This window comes from Cryptococcus neoformans, chromosome 3 (assembly GCF_000149385.1).
Source record: "Cryptococcus neoformans var. neoformans B-3501A chromosome 3, whole genome shotgun sequence".
Classification (NCBI taxonomy): Eukaryota; Fungi; Basidiomycota; class Tremellomycetes; order Tremellales; family Cryptococcaceae; genus Cryptococcus; species Cryptococcus deneoformans.
Genome location: NC_009179.1, coordinates 1577113 through 1598942, shown reverse-complemented (window position 1 = coordinate 1598942; position 21830 = coordinate 1577113). Strand labels below are relative to the sequence as shown.

The following is a 21830-nucleotide window of genomic DNA, read 5'->3' as shown; positions in this document are numbered from 1 at the left end:
AGGGGGACATGGGCTGGACAGTGGACAGTTGGAAAGTAAATACACGGAATCAATTCATCGCTACAGATGCAGCCCCGGCAGCCACCACTCCCGCCCGCCCCCCCCGCCCGCCCACCGCTCCACCACGTCCCCCGCACGCACGCCCGCCGCCCCCACCACCACCGCCCGCCCCGCCTTGTTCGCCACCGCAGCGCACAGCAGCGCAACCCGCTCCCCCTGCCGCGGTCTGCCGTCAGCGCTGGCCGAGCAGGACACACCTACATCAGCTCCTCGTTCTCCCGGTACGCCTCGCACGCCGCCTGCGCCCCCTCGGGATCCGCCCGTCCCGCGTCCGACTGCATGAACTCCAGCAGCGCGTCCTGCGTCGAGTAGAGGTGCCGGATAGAGTTGATCAGCCGGTTCACTTCCGCAACCAGGCTGTCCAGCTCCAGGCCCATGGCCTCCTGGAGCGTAAACGGCTGCGCGTACTGCGGCGTAAAGGCGACGGTCTGCGACATGCTAAACTCGACGGAAGGTACGGTGAGGTTGAGTCTCGACATCAGTGTTGGTCAGTCTTGTTGCTGAATGGACGAGTCAGCTCGTTCAAGATCGACGCGGCAGGTGGAGGTGGAGGCAGTCTTTATGCTTCATATATACATACACAATCCATACCTACATACAATCCACCTACACCTCCCCGAGATGAACCCTCGCCCAAAATGTGAAATGCTTGTACTCTTCCCTCCCCTTCTCCCCCGTCCCCTCGCCCTCGACGCGATACGTAAACCGCACTTCCAAATCAAACTCGACATCCCCCCGTGCTTGTTCAGAAATCTCCACCTCGATAGGCACCTTTGACACATTCCCCCTTTTCTCGACCCCCGCTTCCCGCCGTTTATCGCGCAAGCTGCCGCCTGCGAGCACACCCAATCGTCCTCCTTTCCGCATCGTCCCTGTCCCGGCCGCATCCTCACTTCCATCCCCATCCTCCTCATCATCATACGCCCACGCATCTTTCGAGGCATTACACGTAAAATGCGGCGTCGCGATCCTCACCTCGCACTTTTCCGGCGGTGCATGTTTAGGCAGGGGAGGCCGAGTCAGCCGGATTTGGATAGGATCGTATAGCGGGTTGGTAAGCGCGAGCTGAAAGGTGTATGTCTCGCCTGCAACAAGCGGCCTGTCGCCAGCCTCGTCCTCTTCTTCACCCTTTTCGCCCCCGGACCATGGGATGCCCGATAAAGCAGGTCGCGTCCGACGTCGTTCTCGTCTCTTCTCCTCCCGCTCAGCGTCATGCTCATGCGCATGCGCTTCAAAACCCGGCCGTTCGTCCGTATCCCCACCGGGCACCACCACCACCCGTCGCCGCCGCCGACCCACCTCCAGGATGGGAAGGTAGTTGAGCGCTACCATCTTGATCTTCATACGCACGCTTTTCGTATCCGGCTGCACAAGTAAATGACGACAGCTAGGCTCGGGACACCGTTTAGTGAGTTTCGTCCTTAGCGGGATTCTCTGCGGTAAAACCGATCTGCAAAAGGCTCGCCATTAAAATGCCAGTCATCTTGAGAGTCGGGGAACAACCCACTTGGACATCCGATCACATTCCCAGCTCGTACCCCACCGCCTATCCACCGCGGCCATCCCTTCCCACCCCGCTTCTTCCAACGACCTGACCGCCTCAACGTCTCCCATCCCTTTTTCCAACCCCAGCTCTCGCCAGCTTGCCTTTGACTCGTACGCTTCCAGCTCATCCCAGCCCACTTTCTCCCCTCCCGGCGCTTGCAGGGGTTTTTTACGTACAGCAAATCCATGAACAGGCCGGTTCAACGCCTTGGCCGCCATCTGCGTGAGATGCGAAATGTGGCGTGAAGGCGCCCTCGGCCGATGATGTGGTGTAGTGGGTGTAGATGAAGAACAAGTCATGTACGACTCGAGATGATCTTTGATACCATCAAACTCTGCCTGTATTCGTTCAGGCTGTGTCCATCGCTTTTGTACTTGCACTGTAGCACGTTAGTTGTCCCTTCCGTTCTTTATTTTTGAACAAACAAGAGCAACGCACGAGCAATTCCCGTGGGCTTTTCAAACTCCCAGCCTATCTGCTTACTCGACCACCTACATCCAGGACAAACGAGGAGGTACAGAGGTCCGGGCGGTGCTCCGTCCCCCGAGACGTCGTCCCGCGCAAAATCGGACGCTTGGATCGATAAACTCGATGAGCATTGAGGGCAGGAGAAACATGATCTCGCGCATCTGGTTTTTTTTTTTTTTTGGCCAAAGTCAACACAAGTCGCGAACAAGGGCAACACCACCGACTCACCTGTTCCTATCTCCCCTTACGTTTGCGCCCGGGACGTCAAAGAGACAGTTTGGACAAAAGTAACTGGCGACCTCTACCCCGACACAGAGATCACACCGAAGAGCATCACATTCTTCACAGAAATAAAGCTGTTCGATCGGAAAGAAAGATGGACCGCTTGATGGGTACGATGGGGGGAGCGGCGGTGCAGGCGTATCGAGATGCGAGCAGGCGTACCGGACCGACATTTGTTTTATCAAAAGTTGACGTTATAACGTGGGTGAAAGAGAAGAAGAGTTACGTATGTGCGGAATCAAAATTTACGCGACGCGTCAAAGGGACGAGGCCGGGCAAACTTGTTGGTTCGTTGCTCGAGATCGACGGGATATATAACAAACCCACCTTTTCATCTCCCCAGTCTTCACTTTCCACTTTCATCTCTATATCAACCATATATACACCAGCCTCGTCCACATACACTCGCCCTTTTTTATACCCACGTCCAACTCTTTTTCCGTACACGGCCCCAACAGTCGACGCGCGAGACCACAGTATCACAAACAACCGGCCGATATCCTCGCCCTGATTCAACGCACGACCAGAAAACCATGTCTCTTGACAACTATCAAAAGATTGAAAAGGTCGGAGAAGGTGTGTTTCCGTACCGTACCAATTGACCCAACGTCGCTTCCCCAATGAACCTTTGATAACCAAAAAAAAACAGGGACCTATGGTGTAGTGTACAAGGCCAAAGACATCAACACCGGCCACATTGTCGCCCTCAAGAAGATTCGCCTTGAAGCGGAAGATGAAGGTGTGCCAAGCACATCTATCAGAGAAATCAGTTTGTTGAAAGAGTTGAGCAAGGACGACAACATTGTAAAGTACGTTTTCCAGGCAAGAGCAACTGCATGAAGAAAGAAAAAACTGACAAGAATATAGGCTGTTGGATATTGTGCATTCCGAAGCAAAGCTTTACCTCGTATTCGAGTTCCTTGATATGGATTTGAAAAAGTATATGGATACCATTGGTGAAAAGGACGGTCTCGGTCCCGACATGGTCAAGGTAAACATATCTGCTCCTTACAAACTCGGATACACCCCGGCTGACTTTTTTCTTTGATTCAACCCCACTAAAACAGAAATTCTCTTACCAACTCGTCAAAGGTCTCTACTACTGCCACGGCCACCGTATCCTCCATCGAGACCTCAAACCTCAAAATCTGTTGATCAACAAGTCGGGTGATCTCAAGATTGGTGATTTCGGTTTGGCGAGGGCGTTTGGTATCCCTCTGCGTACTTATACTCACGAGGCAAGTCTTTTTCCCCACTCTTCAAGCATGGTATGGCTTGATGCTCATGTGTGGCGGGCAGGTTGTCACACTGTGGTACCGAGCCCCCGAAGTTCTTCTTGGCTCAAGGCATTACTCGACTGCTATTGATATGTGGTCCGTTGGATGTATCGTCGCCGAAATGGCCACTCGTCAACCTCTCTTCCCGGGCGACTCTGAGATTGATGAAATCTTTCGAATTTTCCGGCAAGTTTAATCCTTTGCTATCAAAACGTGTGGCCTGATCCCAAATCGCAGAGTTCTCGGCACACCCGACGAAGACGTATGGCCCGGAGTCAGGGGCTTGCCCGATTACAAGCCTACCTTTCCTCAATGGCACCCCGTCGAACTGGCAGATGTCGTCAAGGGATTTGAGGCCGATGGGCTTGACTTGATTGCCCAGACTTTGGTCTATGATCCTGCTCACCGAATTTCAGGTATGAATTCGCGTCTCTTGGGAGCTGCGATGAGCTAATCCACTCTTCTTCTCTTTTTTAAAAAACAGCCAAGCGCGCACTTCAACACCCTTACTTTGACACGGTCAATCTCTCCGCCGCATAAATCCTAGAACAATTTACCCCCTTTTTTCTAAAAGTCTCTCCGGAATACTCTTCCTTGCACTTTTTATCACACACGTCGACTAGTTGATCCAATCCTTACGAGAATGATTCCTTCTTGCTCGTCTTCCTAGACCTGGACGATAACAATGTATGTATCTTTTGGCTCTATCATACATTACTTGTACATTTTGTATTATACAACACAAGAATCTATCCAAAGTTGGCCCATTCAAGCGAGTAGAATTCCACATCCTCTTCTTTTCCCCCTTGGTCATCTTGTCCGTCTTCTCTCTTACCATCATCCCAGCAACAAATTAATCCAGCTTTTTTCGTCCCTGTACCCAACCTACCCCACGCCACAATCTCGGTCGGTCTGATAGGTTCATCTCGAACGATGACCTGGCTGGTAAAATGCGCATGATACCGCAAGTAGTCTCCTGGATAAATTAACCATTCTCCACCAAACCGCGGACCAAGTCCGACCCGGTATGAGAGCGACTGAAGCTTGGAAAATACGCCGAGAAGGGCACATTGGCGCGGGGTTGTTGGGAAGGGGAAGAGAGGGTGGGGGAGGGATGTTATCGATTGTGATTCTGGTGGATGTTGAGATAATACTGGGTGGGAGGGGACAATGTGAAAGTGGCCAGCAGCAGGCGCGCCGGCGTGCTTGGTCTTGGTCTTTGCCGGTGAAACCACTATGGGTGCAGTGACATTCTCCTTGACGTCTTCTGCGAACAGTCCTTCCCCACTTTCTTTAGCCTTTTCTGCTTTTGCTCTCGCCCTCGCCTCCCTCTTCAGCCTCGCTTTTTCTCCCCCTTTATCGAAAGCTTTTTTCGATTCTTCCAATCTCTTTGCTTCCGCCTCCCTTGTCTTTTCTTCTAAAGCTTTCAAACGCGCGACGCGGGCTGCCGTATGGGCTTTAACGGTTTCGTCAGAGGGTGTAGATGGGCTGGGATCAAGAGGAACGAGATGGGCGATGCCTTTTTTGTTTTTCATGTCAGTAAGAACAATGGCGATGTGAGGAAAAAAAGATGAATTTGTCTTACCTTGGGTAACAAGGTATGCAGTCTCTTCCTGCATCAATGTCAGGGGAAGACCTAAAAATCCATTCTGCTGGGCTACGCCTGGCAGTGTGCCGGCTCTTAAACCAGAGACATTGTGCACGCAATGGAGAGTCGCGGCAGCTGTGAAGAGGGGTTGTCAGCTTGGGCGTATGAGCTGGAGAGGATGGAGATTGGATACTTTGTGCGTCCCAGACGGTGGCGACACCGTTTACGAGGTAGAGGGGGATGGAGTGGGGGGGAGGGGACATGGCTTGTGGCGAGAAGGGTCTGTTTGTGCGGAGAGAGGGTAAATTATCATGGTGGTGGAGAAAGAAGAAGCAACAAGTGGAGGTGGAGGGATGACGTGGAATTTTCACCCCCGAAGATCACCACCACTCACTCTACTCCTAATACTGCAACTATAACTATATATCATTACCCATCAGCACATCCCAGAAGCCATGGTGAGTCGTTTCCGCTCCAGAGTACCCATATTTCTCACGCACTCATCCGAAATAGCTCATCTTCTCGTGAGTCTCTCTCACCGACAAGCAACAATCCCGTACCCTGCCTTCGATGTGTCCTCAAAACCTCCAAGATATGCACATACGAACAGTAGCTTATTTGGAACTGCTCATCGTCTAGTTTCTTCAAGACCCTCACAGACCAAGTGATCACCGTTGAGCTCAAAAATGACTTATCAATAACTGGGACTCTCAAATCTGTGGATCAGTAGGTCGAGTCTTGCGTCTACGACCTTTTATATATCCAGTCGCCCACAATTCAGTCCAGTATTATCTGCTACTAGGATATGGGCAAAGGTATGCAAGAGTACTAACATGTAACGGCTAGGTTCCTCAACATCCGATTAGATAATATTAGCGTAGAGGACCCCGAAAGACATCCTCATATGGTAAGCGTATATCTTTTTTTGACACATGCCAAATGCGGAAGTGGGATTCTGGACGGTGAAAAGATGGCAAGCTTGCGGTGGGGGTCAATTATTTGTCTGTATCTTTGAAAGAAATATAATTTTCAGTGGTCTATCCGGGATCGGAGCCCGCTTCGTGTCCGCCACGCCCCATGCCCTCTTCTGGAATATTTCTTTTCTAACCAAGAGATGCTGACAACGTGCGCTTCGACAGATGGCGGTCAAGAACTGTTTCATCCGAGGGTCTGTAGTACGGTATGTGCGGATGGCTGCGCGATCGGTGGACACTACGCTGCTGGAGGACGCTACGAGGCGAGGTGAGTTTTGTGTCTCGGGTGTTGGCGGGTATGCTGACGGAGGGTGTGCAGAGGCGAAGGAAGGAAAGAAGTAGAAGAGGGTGTGCGGAGGTGGCCATGGGCTTTTGTACAAGATATATGCATGATACATTACAGGAGATACGATACGTGACCTATCCAGGCACGGGGGAGAGTGGCCCGCCAACGGGCAAAAAGATGGACAAATAAATAATTTATCGACTCTTCTCTTTTACTCGCCCACGTAGACAGACACCCAGCGATGCTTCTCCTTTCCCGCACCCGTCTCTTCCCCCGCCCGCTCCTTTCTCCCCTTTCTCGACCCCTCCCACTCCGCCCACGCGTGCTCACCACCTCTGCCATCCGCCGCGCCTCTCTCCCCCCGACTGTCCCCCGCGTCTCCACAGAGCTCGTCCACCCCAAGGAGCAACAACAACAACTGCCAGCGCAACCACCCACAGTCTTTGATAAAATCCTCCCACAATGGGCTCAAGGTGCCAAACCCTACCTCTACCTCACCAGGCTCGATAAACCCATCGGCTCCGTCCTTCTCTACTGGCCTTGCGGTGCGTCCTTCGTCCCATGCATCTTGTCCTGGCAGGCATTACTGACACCCATAGCAGCGTGGTCCATAACAATGGCATCTACCGTGAACCACCTTCCCCCTACCACTCCTCTATTCTACATGTCACTCTTCGCCGTCGGAGCACTCATCATGCGAGGTGCTGGGTGCACCATTAATGACATGTGGGACTGGAAGATGGACGCCAAGGTCGGTACGTCACTTTTTCCCTCCCAAAGGCGAAACGTTCGCGACCTTACTGAGTTGGACGAATGTAGAGAGGACAAAGACAAGACCTTTGGCCGCCGGCGATGTTACTCAATTCGGGGCTCTCACATTCCTTGGAGCTCAGCTTACTGCCGGTCTTGCCGTGCTAACCCAACTTAACTGGTACAGGTGAGTTGCTTATGGTTCTATCATCAACCTAGGAAAAGAAGAAAAAGCTGATACAACACTAGCATCGTCCTGGGAGCTTCCTCGCTAGGATTGGTAGTCATCTACCCGTTCATGAAGCGTATCACATACTTCCCTCAAGTCGTGCTAGGTGCGCACTGCCTTCTGAATCTTATCCTTTGTGAACAGACGCCGACCTTATAACATAGGCTTTGCATTTAACTGGGGTGCCCTTCTCGGCTGGTCAGCCGTTGCCGGTGCTGTTGACTGGACGATCGCGACGCCCATGTACCTCGGGGGTGCGGCTTGGTGTGTCGCCTACGACATCATCTACGCTCACCAGGTGAGTTACACAACTTTAGGCTAGTAGCGTGCAACAAGGAGTCTGACGAGACTTTTAGGACAAGAAGGACGACGTCATCGCTGGTGTAAAGTCCATGGCCCTCCGATTCCCCGACACTTCTCGCCAAGTCATCTCCACTTTATCCGCTTCATTCGTCTCCCTCCTCACCTTTACTGGCTACATGGCCGGTCTCGGACCGCTATACTATCTCATTTCTTGTGGTGGTGCCGCTGCTCATCTCGCTTGGCAATGCTTAACTGTCAACTTTGACAGCCGATCTGACTGCTGGAAAAAGTTTAGTTCTAATGGATGGCTAGGTGGCTTGATCTGGTCTGGTATCGCGGCAGACTACGTCCAGCAGGTCATGTTCGGGGTGCCTGCTTGAGAAATCAAGCTGCAATGAAGGTGACAAAAAACGGGCTGTGCACATGCATGGTAGGACAAAAAAGCTCGTTATAGGTTGGTATCGTTATCATGGGGTGCCTGTGATGTTACTCAGTGCACGACTGCAAATTATGACATCCAACTTACCACCAAGGAAATTGCTCGCCTTATCAGCTTGTGTCTGCCAGTCGTCTTTGAATGCGGCGATCCCAACTAATACACCAGCCGCAAAAACTATACAAAGGTAAACCATTCGAGCTTATCGCTTCCCGGAGCAATGACTTACAGCAACAAGAAATAATAAGCCAAAAAGCGCCTAGAGATCCGTCAACTCAAGGTTCGACCGTCCAGTCCAAAAGATTACCCACCCCAAAACCGAGAACCACAACACCCAATCATATGGGCGTACTCAGAGGCATCAGAACTGTTGATCTTGCGTGCCAGAGTGTCCTGAAATTGGCTCATCAGCATACCATGTTGCGCCGTCTCTCGTGGAGGATACTTGCATCAATGATATCCCACTAAGCACACATCAGTACGTGCAATATTAATGTCCATTGCGACTTACTATCGAATAAAAGCAAGACATGACGCCAATGAATAGTATCAAAAATCTCAATGCGACGCTTTGAGCCACCAACCAGCACACCTGCTTCTGTTAGCCCTCCTGTCATCTTCTGCGGCCTCGACCCACCAAGACCAATCCGACCATCAACGCAATTGTAGCCCAAGCCACCCAGCTAGATCGTGCCCACCAAAGAGTAAGAATCCATATGAATGCCAACACGAGACATGCTACTTTAGAAGCATTGATGTCGAATCCCTACGAGCGCGTAAATATCATAATCGATGCGGGTTCAGGGCTTTTTTATCCTCACACATGCGACTAGACAAGCGCCAATGAATGATGAACCAAGGTACCCAGCAGGCAGCGTGATCTTCAAACAGTTAGCCAAAGCCTTCTCTAAAACTGAATAAGATGATACCGCTGGTATACCGCCCCTCATCCTTGTCGATCCTCCTTCTTGGGGGTCAAGTGTAATCTTCTCCACCGTAGCACATGTCAAGACCTACCCAATGAATAAGTGAGTATAGATACCGGACACAGTGGTAATACAACTCACACCTGCCAAGGCATGCGACCTGGATAACATGATTCAATATCGGGACGTTGGTAGGAAAAAAAGGGTTTATCTCACATTTCATGCAATCCTACGGTCTGCGAATCTAGTCAGTTTTAGATATTCAGTATTGAAAAGCTGCCACGCATACCAAGAGCTTGAATGGATATATGAGCTTTTCTAGTATTGGTACTGTATTCGCCAGATCAGATCGCTGCCTCGACCAACTCGTTATAGTCGGTCAGATATGAAACTCACCATGCCTATAATTGTTAGAAGGATTAGAATGAGATGTCGCGAATACAAGTCAAAACTTACCACTACATTGCACAGCCGGAAAAGTTGTACGCATGCGCTAATTAGTCCAGCATCTAAAAATTCACGATCTTACATACCACTGCCTCGGGAGGATCAGTTGAGCTTGCTTTTAAAGCTTGAAGGAATCACCTACAGATAGCAATAGCAACGATATAGCATGCAGCGACTATTAGAGTCACTCTGAAGCAGTAAATGCCGTTAGCCAGCGGACCTTGGTCGTCCTTGCAGTCGTTCTAAGAGTCGACTCACTTTTGTGTGTCATTGGGCGTCAGCTGCTCTGCAACGTCTCTCCTAGGATAGTAATGGGATGGAGCGTGGTAGGAGTGGATTGTAGGTGCCATGTCAGCCTGTAAGGTGTGAGAATGGAATGAAGAAGAAGAAAAAGGATTCCGATCAAAAGCTGTGTGCGAGGCTGGAAGACTGCGGGAAAACACAGTCAACCGCTGCCCGCTGTGAAAGTCAGTCGCGCCATCGCCTCGCCACCGCCTTGTCTTTCGCCTGTTCCCTACAGCCTCCAGCGAGAGATGTAACATGGCAAGCAATTACGTACAATGCATATCCACATCTACCCTCTAATGATCTATCGTCACAGCAGAAAAAGGATTCGAAAATACATCATTTCAAATGAGAAGCCCCTTGCTACTCAAATCAGCCCTCTCCAGCCCCTGGTCGCCCCCCACTTCGATTACCAGCCCATCCCAAGCAGGCTTGACTTTTCCTCCCTCCTCCATCCATCGCTCGCCCAGTCCCTCATGTTCACCTTCGCCAAACACCTTGTCCCACACTCTCTTCACAAGCCACTCAGCCTGAGCGGCATCAGGGTGATCACGGACTTCATAGTCACGCCCATCACGATGAGTCAGAGAATTGCAAATTTCTTCCCACATAAAATGTGATGTCGGGTGCGTACTGCCAATGACGTAGGTATTGGCAGCGCGGAGGCGCAGAGCCGCAATGAGAGCTTGTGCGAGGGAAAAGTGAGAGGCATGCGGTTGCAACGGCCAGAGGGCATCAATGATCAACACCGGTACATTATGAGTTCTGAGCTGCTCGAGACGACCAGGGACGCGGGGAGAGATGGAGAGGTTGGCGAGGTCACTGATGGACTGGTTCTTAGGCACTCCTTTAGGAGTGTCATCTCCCCCGCGAGAATCGACTGGTGTCGGAAAGATTGTCTGCCTTCTAGATGACGTCTGCAGCATTCTGTCCCATGTACGTTGAGGAATTCCGCTGACATCTGACATGTAGATGATCGAGTCATCGAATTCAAATGCCAGGCAGATCAGAGGCTCGGGCTCGATCTTGGCGGGAGGTTCACGCACAGGCTCGGCGTTAGTAGGCGGTAGAATGGAATGAAAATAAATCCCATGGTGGACTGTAAAGAGATTAGAATAACACGGATATAAAGGATATGTCAGAGTCAAACTCACCTGGAAGGACCTTGACATCAATCCCTTCAACTTGAAATTCACCCTCATCCTCAATAATCTTCCAAATTAGTTGTGGGCTACCTTTGCATCAGCGATAAGCTTCGATTCGTAGCGGCAGACTTACACATCACCACCACCTGATACTTTTGTCTTGTCAACCATGTAAGGAAACGTTTCTTCTACTTTGTGGAACGTTTCCTTGTTGAGATATACGGGTATGGCTTTCCCTTGTCTTACACACCATTCTCTCAAATCGTCGAGTCCGAAATAGGCGTCAGCATCTGTGCATGTCCTTTAGCACTCCGATTTTGAACAGCCATGCAAGAAAGGTAGCTCACGCCCATGGGTAAGCAACACGGCATCGATGGTCTTCACTCCCCATGTAGGGAAGAACCTCATTGCCTGTTCTCTGAACGTTTTACCGACATCTACCAGCACGTTCTTCCAGTCTCCTTCAGCAGACTGTTTTCTCAGCAGAACACTTGTATTCCCACGTTTATTCTTCCAGCCTTCGGGGACATCGGGGTCCACCGTCGAACGGCAACATGCACATGGGATGTTCTTTGGCCATTGACCTTCTGGATCATAAGTTGAGCCAGAGTAGGTGGATGAGCTGGTTGTTGAGGCAGGTGAAGGAGAGCGGTCGGATAAATCTCTGCCTTGGAGGAGAGGGACCATGTTGGACCACCTGTGGGGATAAGGGGTGGAAAGGGTGAGGCAGGGAGTGAGTGGGAGGCCCGTGGACGTGGCTGTTCCAAGGAAGAGGAGCTGGAGGGGTTGAGACGCGGGCATGGTGGGATGTGGGATGTATGAAGTGAAAGAGAATACTGGAATACGTAGCGGAATGAGCTGCAACAGGTATAAAGAAGGTCGGGGATTGAATGGCGGTGGAGGCTGAAAGGAAAGATATTCCACGTCAACTCTTTGTTGATTGTTGACTTATTATTATTTACTACTACTACTATAGTAGTAGCTACTACCAACTTAAAAGCTTATTTCTACTACTACACATCATCATCGAATCATCATACCACTAATACTATCGACGCGATCTATGCTCGGCCTGTACTATATTTAACTTTCTACTACTATTGTCGTACGATTGATCATTTCTCAATTCTCTTCATCCCAACGGCTACACTCCCAATGTCCTCGTCCATTCCCACCCCCTCCGCCTCCAACAGACCCTTCCAGTCACAATTTGCTGGCGACCAGGACCAACCAGGATCATTTTACCGAAACCTCTTCTATATCCTCGTTGGCCTCCTATGCGCCTTTTCTCTCTTCTCCTTCTTGACACTCATGCGGGCCAGGCGAAGGAGACGGGCTGTAATTGATGAAGTGCGTCATGCAGAATCAAATATCGTCCTCCGATCTAATGCAGTTTTCTTTACAGGCCCTGAGATTAGGAGTAATGGTGCCAGGTGTGCCAGGCTACGTTCCCCTTCAAGATCGTCAGGCTTTGATGTGGATGAAGAGTGATGGGAATCAGCTTCCAGACTGGTGGGAAATCGGAAAGTTGGAGGACCCAGATGACCCGCCTCTTTTGAATGAAGAAGGCCGTTCCAATGGTCCCATGGATCAGCAGAACTCTGTAGCTCCACCTACCGGCGATCTGCACCAACGGCAAACAAATCAAGAGTCTTCCTCTCACAATTCGGACTTCTTTGTACGTGGTTTCAAAAGATCACTATAGTTATCCAGCTTACCTCTTTCAAAAGCAACCACTTGCCATCATCCCTCCAGTCGCCACCGAAACTTCGGCACAGCCTATTCCGACATCCAAGCTTAAATTTTTCCCCAACCACCTTGCTTACCGACCTTCTGCCCTTCTGCCCCCACCTGCTCGGTTTAACGATATTAATTCTGAAAATATGATGGAGAAGTTGGATCAGTTGAAAGGGAATGTGGTCGAGGTGGTGACTGTCATACAAATGCCGGTCCCCTCCTGGACAGGAACTAGTACGGACGATGGAGATGTACAGGTCTTCAAAGAGTGGGGCGGTATCGAGCTGGGAATTACAAATCTACGGGTAGCTGCTGAGTCGCACCAAGTTAGTTAACGTCTGGAGTTCCAGAGGATTGTTATTACGGATCGTTTATGTTGTCATTTGGGTTTTCGGGTATAATAATTATGGCTTTGTAAGAGCGAGATTTGGGACTATTGGAGCTTCTTTGTATACATCACGTTGTATCTGTTTACTTGTTATGCACTAACTAATCCAACAACATATGCTCATTCTTGCATGTTACATCCGGAAAACTCCCCAATCACCATTGTCCCCATCAGCCCCAATCTCGCCCCTCGTACCCTGCGCGCCGTGCGGTCTCTTTGCTCGTTCATCATGTGCTAGCTCCAATGCGAGGCCCAAGATGTCTCTCGTATCACTAGGCTTGATGATACCGTCATCCTATTGGCCCGTAAGCTCTTCCCTTTCTGCCGGCTGTGATGATATTCAGTAGGCTCACCCATAATCTTGCGGTGGAATAGATCCCCATACTCTGTTTCTCGATCGCGTCACGTAACTCTTGCCTCTTTCTCTCGGCGTCCTCTGCCGCTTTACCATTTTCTTGGGCTCGTTTGCCTTGCACAGTGTGCATGACAGTAGACAATTGATCAGGACCCATAACGCTGATCCTCGCATTTGGCCACATGAACAGGAAACGAGGTGAATACGCCCGACCGCACATGCCATAATTCCCCGCCCTTTGCATCTCCATCAGCCAACTGCGAGCGTGCAAGTAAAAGTCGAAAAGGTAGATCGAGCTCACCCGTAACTTCCTCCCACAACAAAAGTATACTTTTCCACTTTTGCCCTCGCTACTGCTCTGACCATTTTTGCTCCATCTTTGGCGATACCTCCTCTTTCTGCCTTTTCGCCTACCATGTAGCCGCCCACATTTACCAGGAATACAAGCGGAATACGTCGCTGGGAGCAAAGGTTGATAAAATGGGTTGCTTTTTGGGCAGACGGAGATAGGAGAACACCGGCGTTTGCTATGATACCAACCCTGTTTTGCCAGTGTCAACAATGATTCCTTTTTAATTATCGAAGTGTACCAGGAACTCACGTATACCCATGGACCTCTGCGAAACCGGTGATGATTGTCTTACCAAACTCCTTCTTAAACTCTCTGAACTCACTTCCATCCACCAACCTCGCGATAATTTCCCTTGGATCATAGGTTTGCCTTGGATCGGCTGGGACGATCGCGTTGAGATCTTCTGTTGGGTAAAGTGGAGGTACCACCTCTCTCGTTCCAGCAGCTGTACTGCCAGATGGGAGTGCTTGGGCTATAGGAATAGGACATAAGTCGCGTATGGCTTCCCGCGCCAGACGAAGAGCATGGGAGTCGGATGTGGCAAGGTAATCTGCCACTCCTGATACTGAGGTGTGCATATCGCCTCCGCCTGTTGCCACGCTGTCAATCATACTGCGAGAGAAGAGCTCGTTAGAAACGGGGGGCTCACCCAAAGCTTCTTCGTCGACTATTTCACCAGTAGCGGCTTTGACCAAAGGTGGACCCGCGAGAAAGATGCGGCCTTGGTCCTGATACCAGTCAGTTCATACTGATTAGCGTATGGAAAGTGACATACCTTGACGATGATGACCACATCGGACATTGCAGGCATATATCTGCTCTGCATTAATGCTTGCCTTAAAGCGAGAAAAGATACTTACGCCCCGCCTGCTACGCTAATTCCGTGGACCACACTAATTTGAGGAATGCCCATTCCAGACATGCGTGCAATGTTGTAAAAAATCCTTCCAAAATGGTCCTTCTTGGATGTCAGTACTCTACACAGCTTTTCAAGATAGAGATGACTGACGTGATCTGGGAATACTTCTGCTTGATACGGTAACGCAGCGCCTCCAGATTCGACGAGGTAAATGCACGGCAGAGAATTTTCAAGAGCAACTTGCTGAGCCCGTAAATGTTTCTTCACCTTGATGGTGAAATCCCCGCTCGGTAAGTCTCAAGGTATCAAAACGGTTGAGCTGACTCACAGTAAGCGGGAAGTAGGTGCCGCCTTTGACCGTCGGGTCATTGGCTATGATCATACATTTCCTTCCAGCTATCATTCCTAAGCAATGTCAGCAGCCTACCATAACTTAATCTCTGATGCAGCCTACCTATACCAGTAACTAGACCGGCACCTGGTAAAGCATCGGGATACACATCGTGTGCTGCCAGAGGTGAAAGCTCGAGGAAGGGACTGGCTGGGTCGAGTAAGGCGGACACTCTGACGATCCATCAGCTCGTTCAATAGCAAAGTGGATATGCTCATACTCACCTCTCTCTCACGGACAGTTTACCGGTTCCCTTGGCCTTCCATCTATCCAGAACCTTTTGCCCGCCACCTTCCTTCGCCTGGGCTCTCAGCGTTTCTATCTCGCGAATTAGACCTTCCATAAACAACCTGTTGGACTCTGACTGCGGGGACACTTTTTTGAAGGTAGTGGGTAGAGGGCGAGAGGAGACTAGAGGCGGGGGTGGCTGGGGTATGAGGGTTCGGGCGAGGGACAGGAAGACAGGTGAGAAGGGTCGGGGACGGACAGGAGGTAGGGTGAGGGACCTGGGATACATAGCTGAAAGTAGTGTGTGGTTGCGAATGTTGATGTAGATAGAGCTCAGAAGCTGCATAGGAAGTGCATGTTTGTTGCAGCGACCCACACGACTGCCACCCCTCAACTGTCCAGCTGCTCGTGGATCAAGAGCATGTGCTTTTAATACGTAAATGGATCTTCGGGTAGTGAACATAGCCGACGGCGATGTCCGGGAAGAGATGCCCACCGGGGGAAGCCGCCGGCTGTGCCTGGTGGTGCCTGGCACACAGAAGATAAAAGCAAACAGTGCTCGGCCTCTCGCGGCTCCTTTGTTCGCGCTCCTTCAGCTCGAGTCCTTCCGCAATCATTCCCCTCCCTGGCCCACACGTCAATAACTCGGCAGTCAGCAACCAGGGTCTCCTCCATCACCCATACATACAGCCTGTCGTAGACACACACTCAGGGTAAACAAGACAGGAGGACCCTTAGAGCTCGAATGCAACTTGACATCTTCATTGTCATTCGTTGCGTTTCGTACTCATCGATTATTGATGCCCGTATTCAGCTTTATCCCATTGCTATCAACCTTAAATACACTATAGCTTACTTCGAAAGCTATTTGTGTAGACTTTAGTTCTCTTGTAGTCACGTCTGTCATTACTGGGCCAATCTCAACGTCAACCGTCACTCCTTCATCGGCTTCACGCTTCAATTGTCATGTCCGAAAAAGGTTACTATGGGGGAGACCAAAGACTTGTGATAGTGGGATGCGGCGGTACGTTTTACAACCACATCTCAAGACCGATGATCGCTCATTCCTTGGGTTTCTTCAGGTGTTGGTAAAACTGCCATCACAATCCGTTTCGTGACCTCCCAATTTTACGATCAGTAAGGACGGCTCTCTTCTTCATCTTCCTTCCTTCCTTGTCTAATAGGTTTCTCTTTCCAGAGAATACAACCCAACCATCGAAGACTCATATAGAAAGCAAGTGGTAGTTGATAACGAAGCAACAACCTTGGAGATCCTAGACACTGCCGGCCAAGGTTCGTCTCCTTTATGACTGCTTTTCGCTTTGATTATCCATGTGTTAACATGCAGATGCATGGCAGAGGAATACGCCGCCATGGCCGATCAATGGTACACATTCGGCTCGGGCTTTCTGCTCGTGTATTCTTTGACAGACCGCTCATCATTTGAGGAGATAAAGAACTTCCACAGGGAAATATTAAGAGTGAAAGATAGAAATTACGTGCCATGTGTAATAGTCTGCAATAAGGTAAATCCAGTATATTCTCTCGTTTAACGCTTATGATCGCTAAAAGAAGAACGTCAGTGTGACCTGCAAAAGTATCGATCAGTTGGCCAGCTCGAGGGCCGTGAGCTCGCGCGGTCCGTACACGCTCCATTTATAGAGTGTTCGGCAGCAGAACGAGTGAACGTAGATGTAGCATTCAACGAATTGATCAAGCTCGTGCGGAAGGACGAACAAGTAAGCATCAAATACGAGATCCCCTTCTGACTCGCTCATGAAAAGTTGTGCGTTGTAGCGAATATCTCTAGCTGCTCGAAAGCTTCTCGAAGGCCCATTTCTCTCACCACCTCAACCACCGCGACCAAAACAAATAAAACAAATGAAGGAGAAGGATAAGTCGGGCCATAATCGAAGGCAGAGGGAGAAAAACAGTGACGATGTTCCATTTTGCAACGATTGTACTGTCATGTAAGGATGCCGCGAAATTACAGCAGCCCTCGACAATCTGCGTTTGACGGTCAAAATATCTTCATTACGAATCAGGCGCTGAATGACTTACGATAGTAGAGGCATCGGTACCAGTCGATGTCCTGGTTATCTCTCGCCAGTATGATCGGTCATTGGGTTCTTCCTCTGACCCGACTTCTGACCCTGTATCGTATCAACCATCAATAATGTGCCTCTTTAAACTGCAGCTGTATGTAATGCCACTCTCGGCCGGCGATCATCACAGTAGTGAACATAGATACTGTAATGAAATGTACTAATAGTACAGGCACAAATAATATCTTTCCACAAAGCCCTTGATGTATATCAAGGAATCACAGCTGTCAAGCTCTCGTGTTACATCGTTGCGATGACTCTTTCCCATCCATTTACCCACTCTGCCTCCCTTAGCAATCTTTCTAGATCTGGTCCTCCTTGAAGGAGGCTCTCCAGCCATGCAGCCGCCTTTGCTGAATATGGCCCAAGCGGCCCATCCATCGCGCCAGCTCCTGCTGACTTTGCGGCCGCAGATGACACAGATGTAACGTTATTCACGGGTGTTCCTCCAGGTTGTGCAGGGTGTGTTGAGGCTACAGGGGAAGGTCCGGCAGAACGAGCGTGATTGTCGCTTGTCATATGATGGGGTTGATGTCCGCCGCCAGACATTACATTTGACTTGGTAGGAGAAGGCATATCGCCGTTTGCTGAGCGTCGTGAGGAAGCGGGCGCTTGAATAAAGACCCTGAAGAAAAGGGTGAGACTCGAAATAATCGATCAACTCGAAAGGGAAACTTACGACTCCAAAGGGGCATCGACATGCGATACCATGCCTCTAATTACCACTGTGGCCTTCTTCGAGAACAATGCCACGGCATCTACGCCCGCGCCAGTCATATCCAACAGTTCTAGTGCTTCTGCCACTCCAGCTCTCATACCCATAAACTCCGCCGACCTTGGTGGGCCTGGGGACAATCCCGCATCAGCGCTGACCGCTTTATCTATATACATAATAAGGCAAAGAGTGGCAGCATTCTCAAAGACGGTTACAGGGCTGAATAGGCGGAACGCCACTTTTGCATCAAGCATCCTTGCCGACCGTTGGACTCGAAGGGAAGATAGTGATATTTGGGCCACGACCTGACGAGCTGTGGCAGATGTTGTAGGCCACAAGTAAGCCGGTAATTGAGCCCGATGCAATCCACATCGGTAACTAAACAAGGCAGTGTGAAGCCTGACACGCTGAAGCGGAAGGTAGGGGAAGCTTGCGTCATATCGACTATCTGTCATCGGAAATACCTTGAAGAAAGGAGGGAGACTATCTTGAAAAGTATCCAAAATTTGGTCATAATGGTGTACCATGTCAGGGGAGATATTGGATGCAGATATGGTGGCGAAGGAGTCGAGCATGGCAGTGACGCGACGAGCGAGATGAGTATGAGCTAAGAGAGCGGTGCATGGAGTGGGAGGAGAATCGGGCGGGACGGAGGGAAGTTCTCGGGCATCCTGAGGCACACGGTATAGATCGGGTTCTGACAAGGGAGATGGGAGCTGGATACCTTGGTGAGCGTCCAGGATTGTATAAGGAAGTGAAGTTTCGCTGCATGTACGTCAGCTCATACTATCAACCTAAGAAGGAAACGACTCACAATGAATACTGTCTATCAGCAATGTATAATGACCACATTAGCCTTCTTCTAAGCTCTCTATCCCCTTGAGGTAAACCTTCCCACTCCCTCCCAAAACCTAACGCTTGAGCTATTTTGATACCTTGCGCTAACCATGTACCGGCCAACACAGACTCCTCTCTTCTGTGACCGAGCATCCAATATCTATACGAAACAAGCTTGAACATGACCAACATAATCGAGTATGTATCGGCTTGTTCAGCTATTTGGGCGCTGAGAAGAGCAAGATCCAGATACCGCTGATCGAGAGGAGTGATATCGGCAGCAGATACGGACTGACCCGAAATGATCTTTGCCAAGGATCGCGGGATCTGTGACGGTGCATTACTGCCCCCATGACTCGCAAGAAGTAAACGGCTGGTCTCTTCTGGCAGAATACGAAGCGCAGATGCCAAAATGATAAAAGTCAAAGCCAAGGTAGTCGCGTCACCACGCTGCAGACGCGCAGACCTCCTTTCCATGAATCTATTGAAATGATCCATAAATTGAGGTTGAAGAAGGGACAAACCTTCCGTCAAGATAGGGTCTGAAAAGAATGTACCAAAAAGGATATTTTGCATCTCCGGCGAAGGAAGGGATTGCGCCAAAATCTGAAGTGGGGAAGAGTAAGGGTCGTTAGCAGTCGAAATGATAGTGGTGTTCATAGGAAAACCCGGAATGAAAGGGATGGTTGTATTTGGAGTAGATGGGAAATGCTGTAAAACCGAAGGTGTGGGCCGAGGAGCGACAGAGGGAGGAGGTACGTGTCTGGAAACTCGATGCGAAGTGATTTGAACAGGGGTCACTTGCGACTTCGACAACGATCGCTGTGATTGTGCGGAAGGTCGATGGCTTAAAGGAGGTGCCATGGCCTGTTTTTTCTTTTTCTTTGGTGGTCCCGAAGCGAGTTCTAAAAGCTAACAGATGCCGAACATGTCAGACTGTGGCCTGGTGAGCTACAAGTAGAACTTACCTCCCCCGAGATGTCATCATCAATTGACACACTCCTCTTTTGCATTATCTGCTCATTGACATCGTCATCATCGTCTTCCAACTCATCCACTTCCTGCTCCTCGACCAGCGCAGCCAGTTCGCCATCCAGGTCCGGCTCTTCAGCCACCTCGCCGATCACGTTAGTTTTGGGCTTCGTTTCCTCCCCTACGTCTAATTCATCTTCGCTATCACTGTCAAATCCGTTGATGATCTTCTCTCGTATCTCATGTTTCTTCTTTTTCTTGCTTAAGGAGGAATCAGAAGTTGAAGACTGGGCTGTATTTTGCCCGTTTTGGCCTGCCGATAATGGGGGTCCAACTCTCCACTGTACTCGCGGGCCCGGTGAGTCGCCCGAGAGCAGTAGAGAATCATTACTGGGTACTTTGGGAGAGGGCATGGGATGTTATATCAGGGACTTGAGATTTTACGGTTGCCAGAGACTCGTGTCTTTGCACGCAACTCGGAGCGTGGTGAGCACACTCCCCTTCTTCGTGGTATTTGCAGGTATGGCCGTCGAAATTGTAAGACGAGCACAACGGTCGTGGTGGATGACACTGGGAAAATTATAGTAAGCGCATTTCCTGTTTCTTTTGGATTTCATAAGTATTTACGGCGGCAATATTGTTCGTCGACAATCGGGCTTGACCCCGTACGGCTTGGCCCCTGCCGCAGCGAGGGAGAAAAAGAGACAACAAGCATGAGCGCGGCCAGCTCATGACATTACGTAAAACTTTCAAGTTTATGTAATTTGGTTCAGGCGTTATAAGATATGCACAAATGAATACGTCGTGGGTACGTACGTATACCGCACCAGACAGAAGTGCCCCCAGCAGCCGCATCAACGCAGAAAAATGCCGACTTCGTTCTGTGGCTTCGTTGGAATCCTGGAAGGCTTGAGTTGCCTCAACGAAGTCGACCTCCGCGGCCATGCCGAATTGCATACGCATACATAAATTGCTTTACATTACTGCACTCTTCTCCTATGAGCATCGAGGACAGAAGCCAACTAATATCTGACAGTCTAAAGTCTACGATCTATAACTACTGCGCGTCAATCCAAACCCCCAAGACCCTTGTATTGAGAAAAAAGCACACCGCCACTGCCATTGAAAAAATGAATTTTGAACAGTCTAAGCGGTACCCCTACCTTTCTGTCTCTCGATCTCTTCCCTAACAGCTTTGTCGACATCGGGCCCCTGAATAGGATATCTGTTGACAAGGTACCACATGATAGGGGTGATGATGACAATGAGCGCCATGAAGCACGTAGTAGCGGCAAATCCAGGGATGTATCTAGGGGCGTCCTCGCTGGGCCAAAGGAAAACGCCATAGATGGAAGCAGAACATCCCAAGGCGTTCACCAGGGCGATAGCCACACCACGTTTTTCCGCTGGATGCGATAGAACGTTGGGCACCCAGGTAAGGACCTGCGTACAAAAATACGTTGTCAAACACTTGAACGGCCTTGAAAAACAGGAAAGCGCTCACGAGGGGGGGAAGGGCGTAAACACAGCCGAAGGCAAAGATAAGGAAGACGTATTGCACCATGTGGCTGGTGACACAAGTCACAATAATGAAGAAAATTGTACCCAAGGCCCCTCCAATGATGATGAAGAGAGGTTTGGCTTTATAATAATCGGCGCCCCAGCAGAAGCCAATGATACAGACGCTGTTAACTGATGTTAGTTCGCGTGCGACAACGGACGGATGAAATAACTTACAACGCACAAGCATACAGAGGGATGGTTCGGTATTGACCAAGATACCCCGTCCAGCCCACTGGAACGGTTTTCAGCGATGTTAACAATTATGACCAGAATCCCTATTTAGATAAAGACATACAAGCTCCGATCAGAGTAGGGACAAAGTATTG

The 21830-nt window shown here is 50.0% G+C and overlaps 12 protein-coding genes across 12 annotated transcripts in view; 5 read left to right on the top strand and 7 right to left on the bottom strand.

The window, feature by feature from the left end:
• Positions 1–666: 666 nt before the first annotated feature.
• CNBC5510 (hypothetical protein) lies at positions 667–2529 on the bottom strand (the record flags this gene model as incomplete). The annotated part of the gene is made up of 4 exons (XM_771404.1): positions 667–1510; positions 1568–1985; positions 2045–2235; positions 2303–2529. The coding sequence occupies 4 exons, from the start codon at positions 2527–2529 to the stop codon at positions 667–669; spliced, it is 1680 nt and encodes a 559-aa protein (XP_776497.1).
• A 360-nt stretch (positions 2530–2889) lies between these two features.
• Positions 2890–4173, top strand: CNBC5500 (hypothetical protein; the record flags this gene model as incomplete). Its single annotated transcript, XM_771403.1, has 7 exons — positions 2890–2932; positions 3006–3165; positions 3224–3347; positions 3424–3594; positions 3656–3819; positions 3871–4049; positions 4118–4173. 7 exons carry the CDS (start codon positions 2890–2892, stop codon positions 4171–4173), a joined length of 897 nt encoding a protein of 298 aa, XP_776496.1.
• Positions 4174–4382: 209 nt separating this feature from the next.
• CNBC5490 (hypothetical protein) lies at positions 4383–5484 on the bottom strand (the record flags this gene model as incomplete). Its single annotated transcript, XM_771402.1, has 3 exons — positions 4383–5152; positions 5219–5356; positions 5415–5484. The coding sequence occupies 3 exons, from the start codon at positions 5482–5484 to the stop codon at positions 4383–4385; spliced, it is 978 nt and encodes a 325-aa protein (XP_776495.1).
• A 192-nt stretch (positions 5485–5676) lies between these two features.
• Positions 5677–6537, top strand: CNBC5480 (hypothetical protein; the record flags this gene model as incomplete). The annotated part of the gene is made up of 6 exons (XM_771401.1): positions 5677–5679; positions 5735–5745; positions 5861–5947; positions 6068–6128; positions 6361–6463; positions 6515–6537. The coding sequence occupies 6 exons, from the start codon at positions 5677–5679 to the stop codon at positions 6535–6537; spliced, it is 288 nt and encodes a 95-aa protein (XP_776494.1).
• A 185-nt stretch (positions 6538–6722) lies between these two features.
• CNBC5470 (hypothetical protein) lies at positions 6723–8143 on the top strand (the record flags this gene model as incomplete). Its single annotated transcript, XM_771400.1, has 6 exons — positions 6723–7026; positions 7084–7236; positions 7301–7418; positions 7481–7566; positions 7625–7758; positions 7817–8143. 6 exons carry the CDS (start codon positions 6723–6725, stop codon positions 8141–8143), a joined length of 1122 nt encoding a protein of 373 aa, XP_776493.1.
• An 87-nt stretch (positions 8144–8230) lies between these two features.
• Positions 8231–9524, bottom strand: CNBC5460 (hypothetical protein; the record flags this gene model as incomplete). The annotated part of the gene is made up of 9 exons (XM_771399.1): positions 8231–8376; positions 8429–8458; positions 8511–8643; positions 8837–8965; positions 9021–9212; positions 9267–9285; positions 9342–9361; positions 9415–9420; positions 9522–9524. The coding sequence occupies 9 exons, from the start codon at positions 9522–9524 to the stop codon at positions 8231–8233; spliced, it is 678 nt and encodes a 225-aa protein (XP_776492.1).
• Positions 9525–10201: 677 nt separating this feature from the next.
• On the bottom strand, positions 10202–11803 carry CNBC5450 (hypothetical protein; the record flags this gene model as incomplete). The annotated part of the gene is made up of 4 exons (XM_771398.1): positions 10202–10956; positions 11012–11088; positions 11136–11292; positions 11350–11803. 4 exons carry the CDS (start codon positions 11801–11803, stop codon positions 10202–10204), a joined length of 1443 nt encoding a protein of 480 aa, XP_776491.1.
• A 354-nt stretch (positions 11804–12157) lies between these two features.
• CNBC5440 (hypothetical protein) lies at positions 12158–13074 on the top strand (the record flags this gene model as incomplete). The annotated part of the gene is made up of 3 exons (XM_771397.1): positions 12158–12352; positions 12408–12680; positions 12733–13074. The coding sequence occupies 3 exons, from the start codon at positions 12158–12160 to the stop codon at positions 13072–13074; spliced, it is 810 nt and encodes a 269-aa protein (XP_776490.1).
• Positions 13075–13260: 186 nt separating this feature from the next.
• On the bottom strand, positions 13261–15601 carry CNBC5430 (hypothetical protein; the record flags this gene model as incomplete). The annotated part of the gene is made up of 11 exons (XM_771396.1): positions 13261–13422; positions 13481–13718; positions 13784–14023; positions 14084–14423; positions 14484–14562; positions 14610–14649; positions 14695–14792; positions 14844–14960; positions 15022–15098; positions 15148–15257; positions 15309–15601. The coding sequence occupies 11 exons, from the start codon at positions 15599–15601 to the stop codon at positions 13261–13263; spliced, it is 1794 nt and encodes a 597-aa protein (XP_776489.1).
• A 677-nt stretch (positions 15602–16278) lies between these two features.
• CNBC5420 (hypothetical protein) lies at positions 16279–17286 on the top strand (the record flags this gene model as incomplete). Its single annotated transcript, XM_771395.1, has 6 exons — positions 16279–16336; positions 16395–16449; positions 16511–16605; positions 16672–16838; positions 16896–17051; positions 17110–17286. 6 exons carry the CDS (start codon positions 16279–16281, stop codon positions 17284–17286), a joined length of 708 nt encoding a protein of 235 aa, XP_776488.1.
• A 291-nt stretch (positions 17287–17577) lies between these two features.
• Positions 17578–20354, bottom strand: CNBC5410 (hypothetical protein; the record flags this gene model as incomplete). Its single annotated transcript, XM_771394.1, has 5 exons — positions 17578–17770; positions 17818–18042; positions 18097–18897; positions 18947–19881; positions 19938–20354. The coding sequence occupies 5 exons, from the start codon at positions 20352–20354 to the stop codon at positions 17578–17580; spliced, it is 2571 nt and encodes an 856-aa protein (XP_776487.1).
• Positions 20355–21087: 733 nt separating this feature from the next.
• The window catches only part of CNBC5400 (hypothetical protein), a gene marked incomplete at both ends in the record, with an annotated part of 1946 nt that continues 1203 nt past the window's right edge, over positions 21088–21830 (bottom strand). Inside the window, 4 exons of the mRNA XM_771393.1 lie at positions 21088–21384; positions 21446–21626; positions 21679–21736; positions 21800–21830. The exon at positions 21800–21830 is cut by the window's right edge and continues 258 nt beyond it. Coding sequence (XP_776486.1) covers positions 21088–21384; positions 21446–21626; positions 21679–21736; positions 21800–21830 — 567 coding nt within the window. The remainder of the gene's footprint in view (positions 21385–21445; positions 21627–21678; positions 21737–21799) is intronic.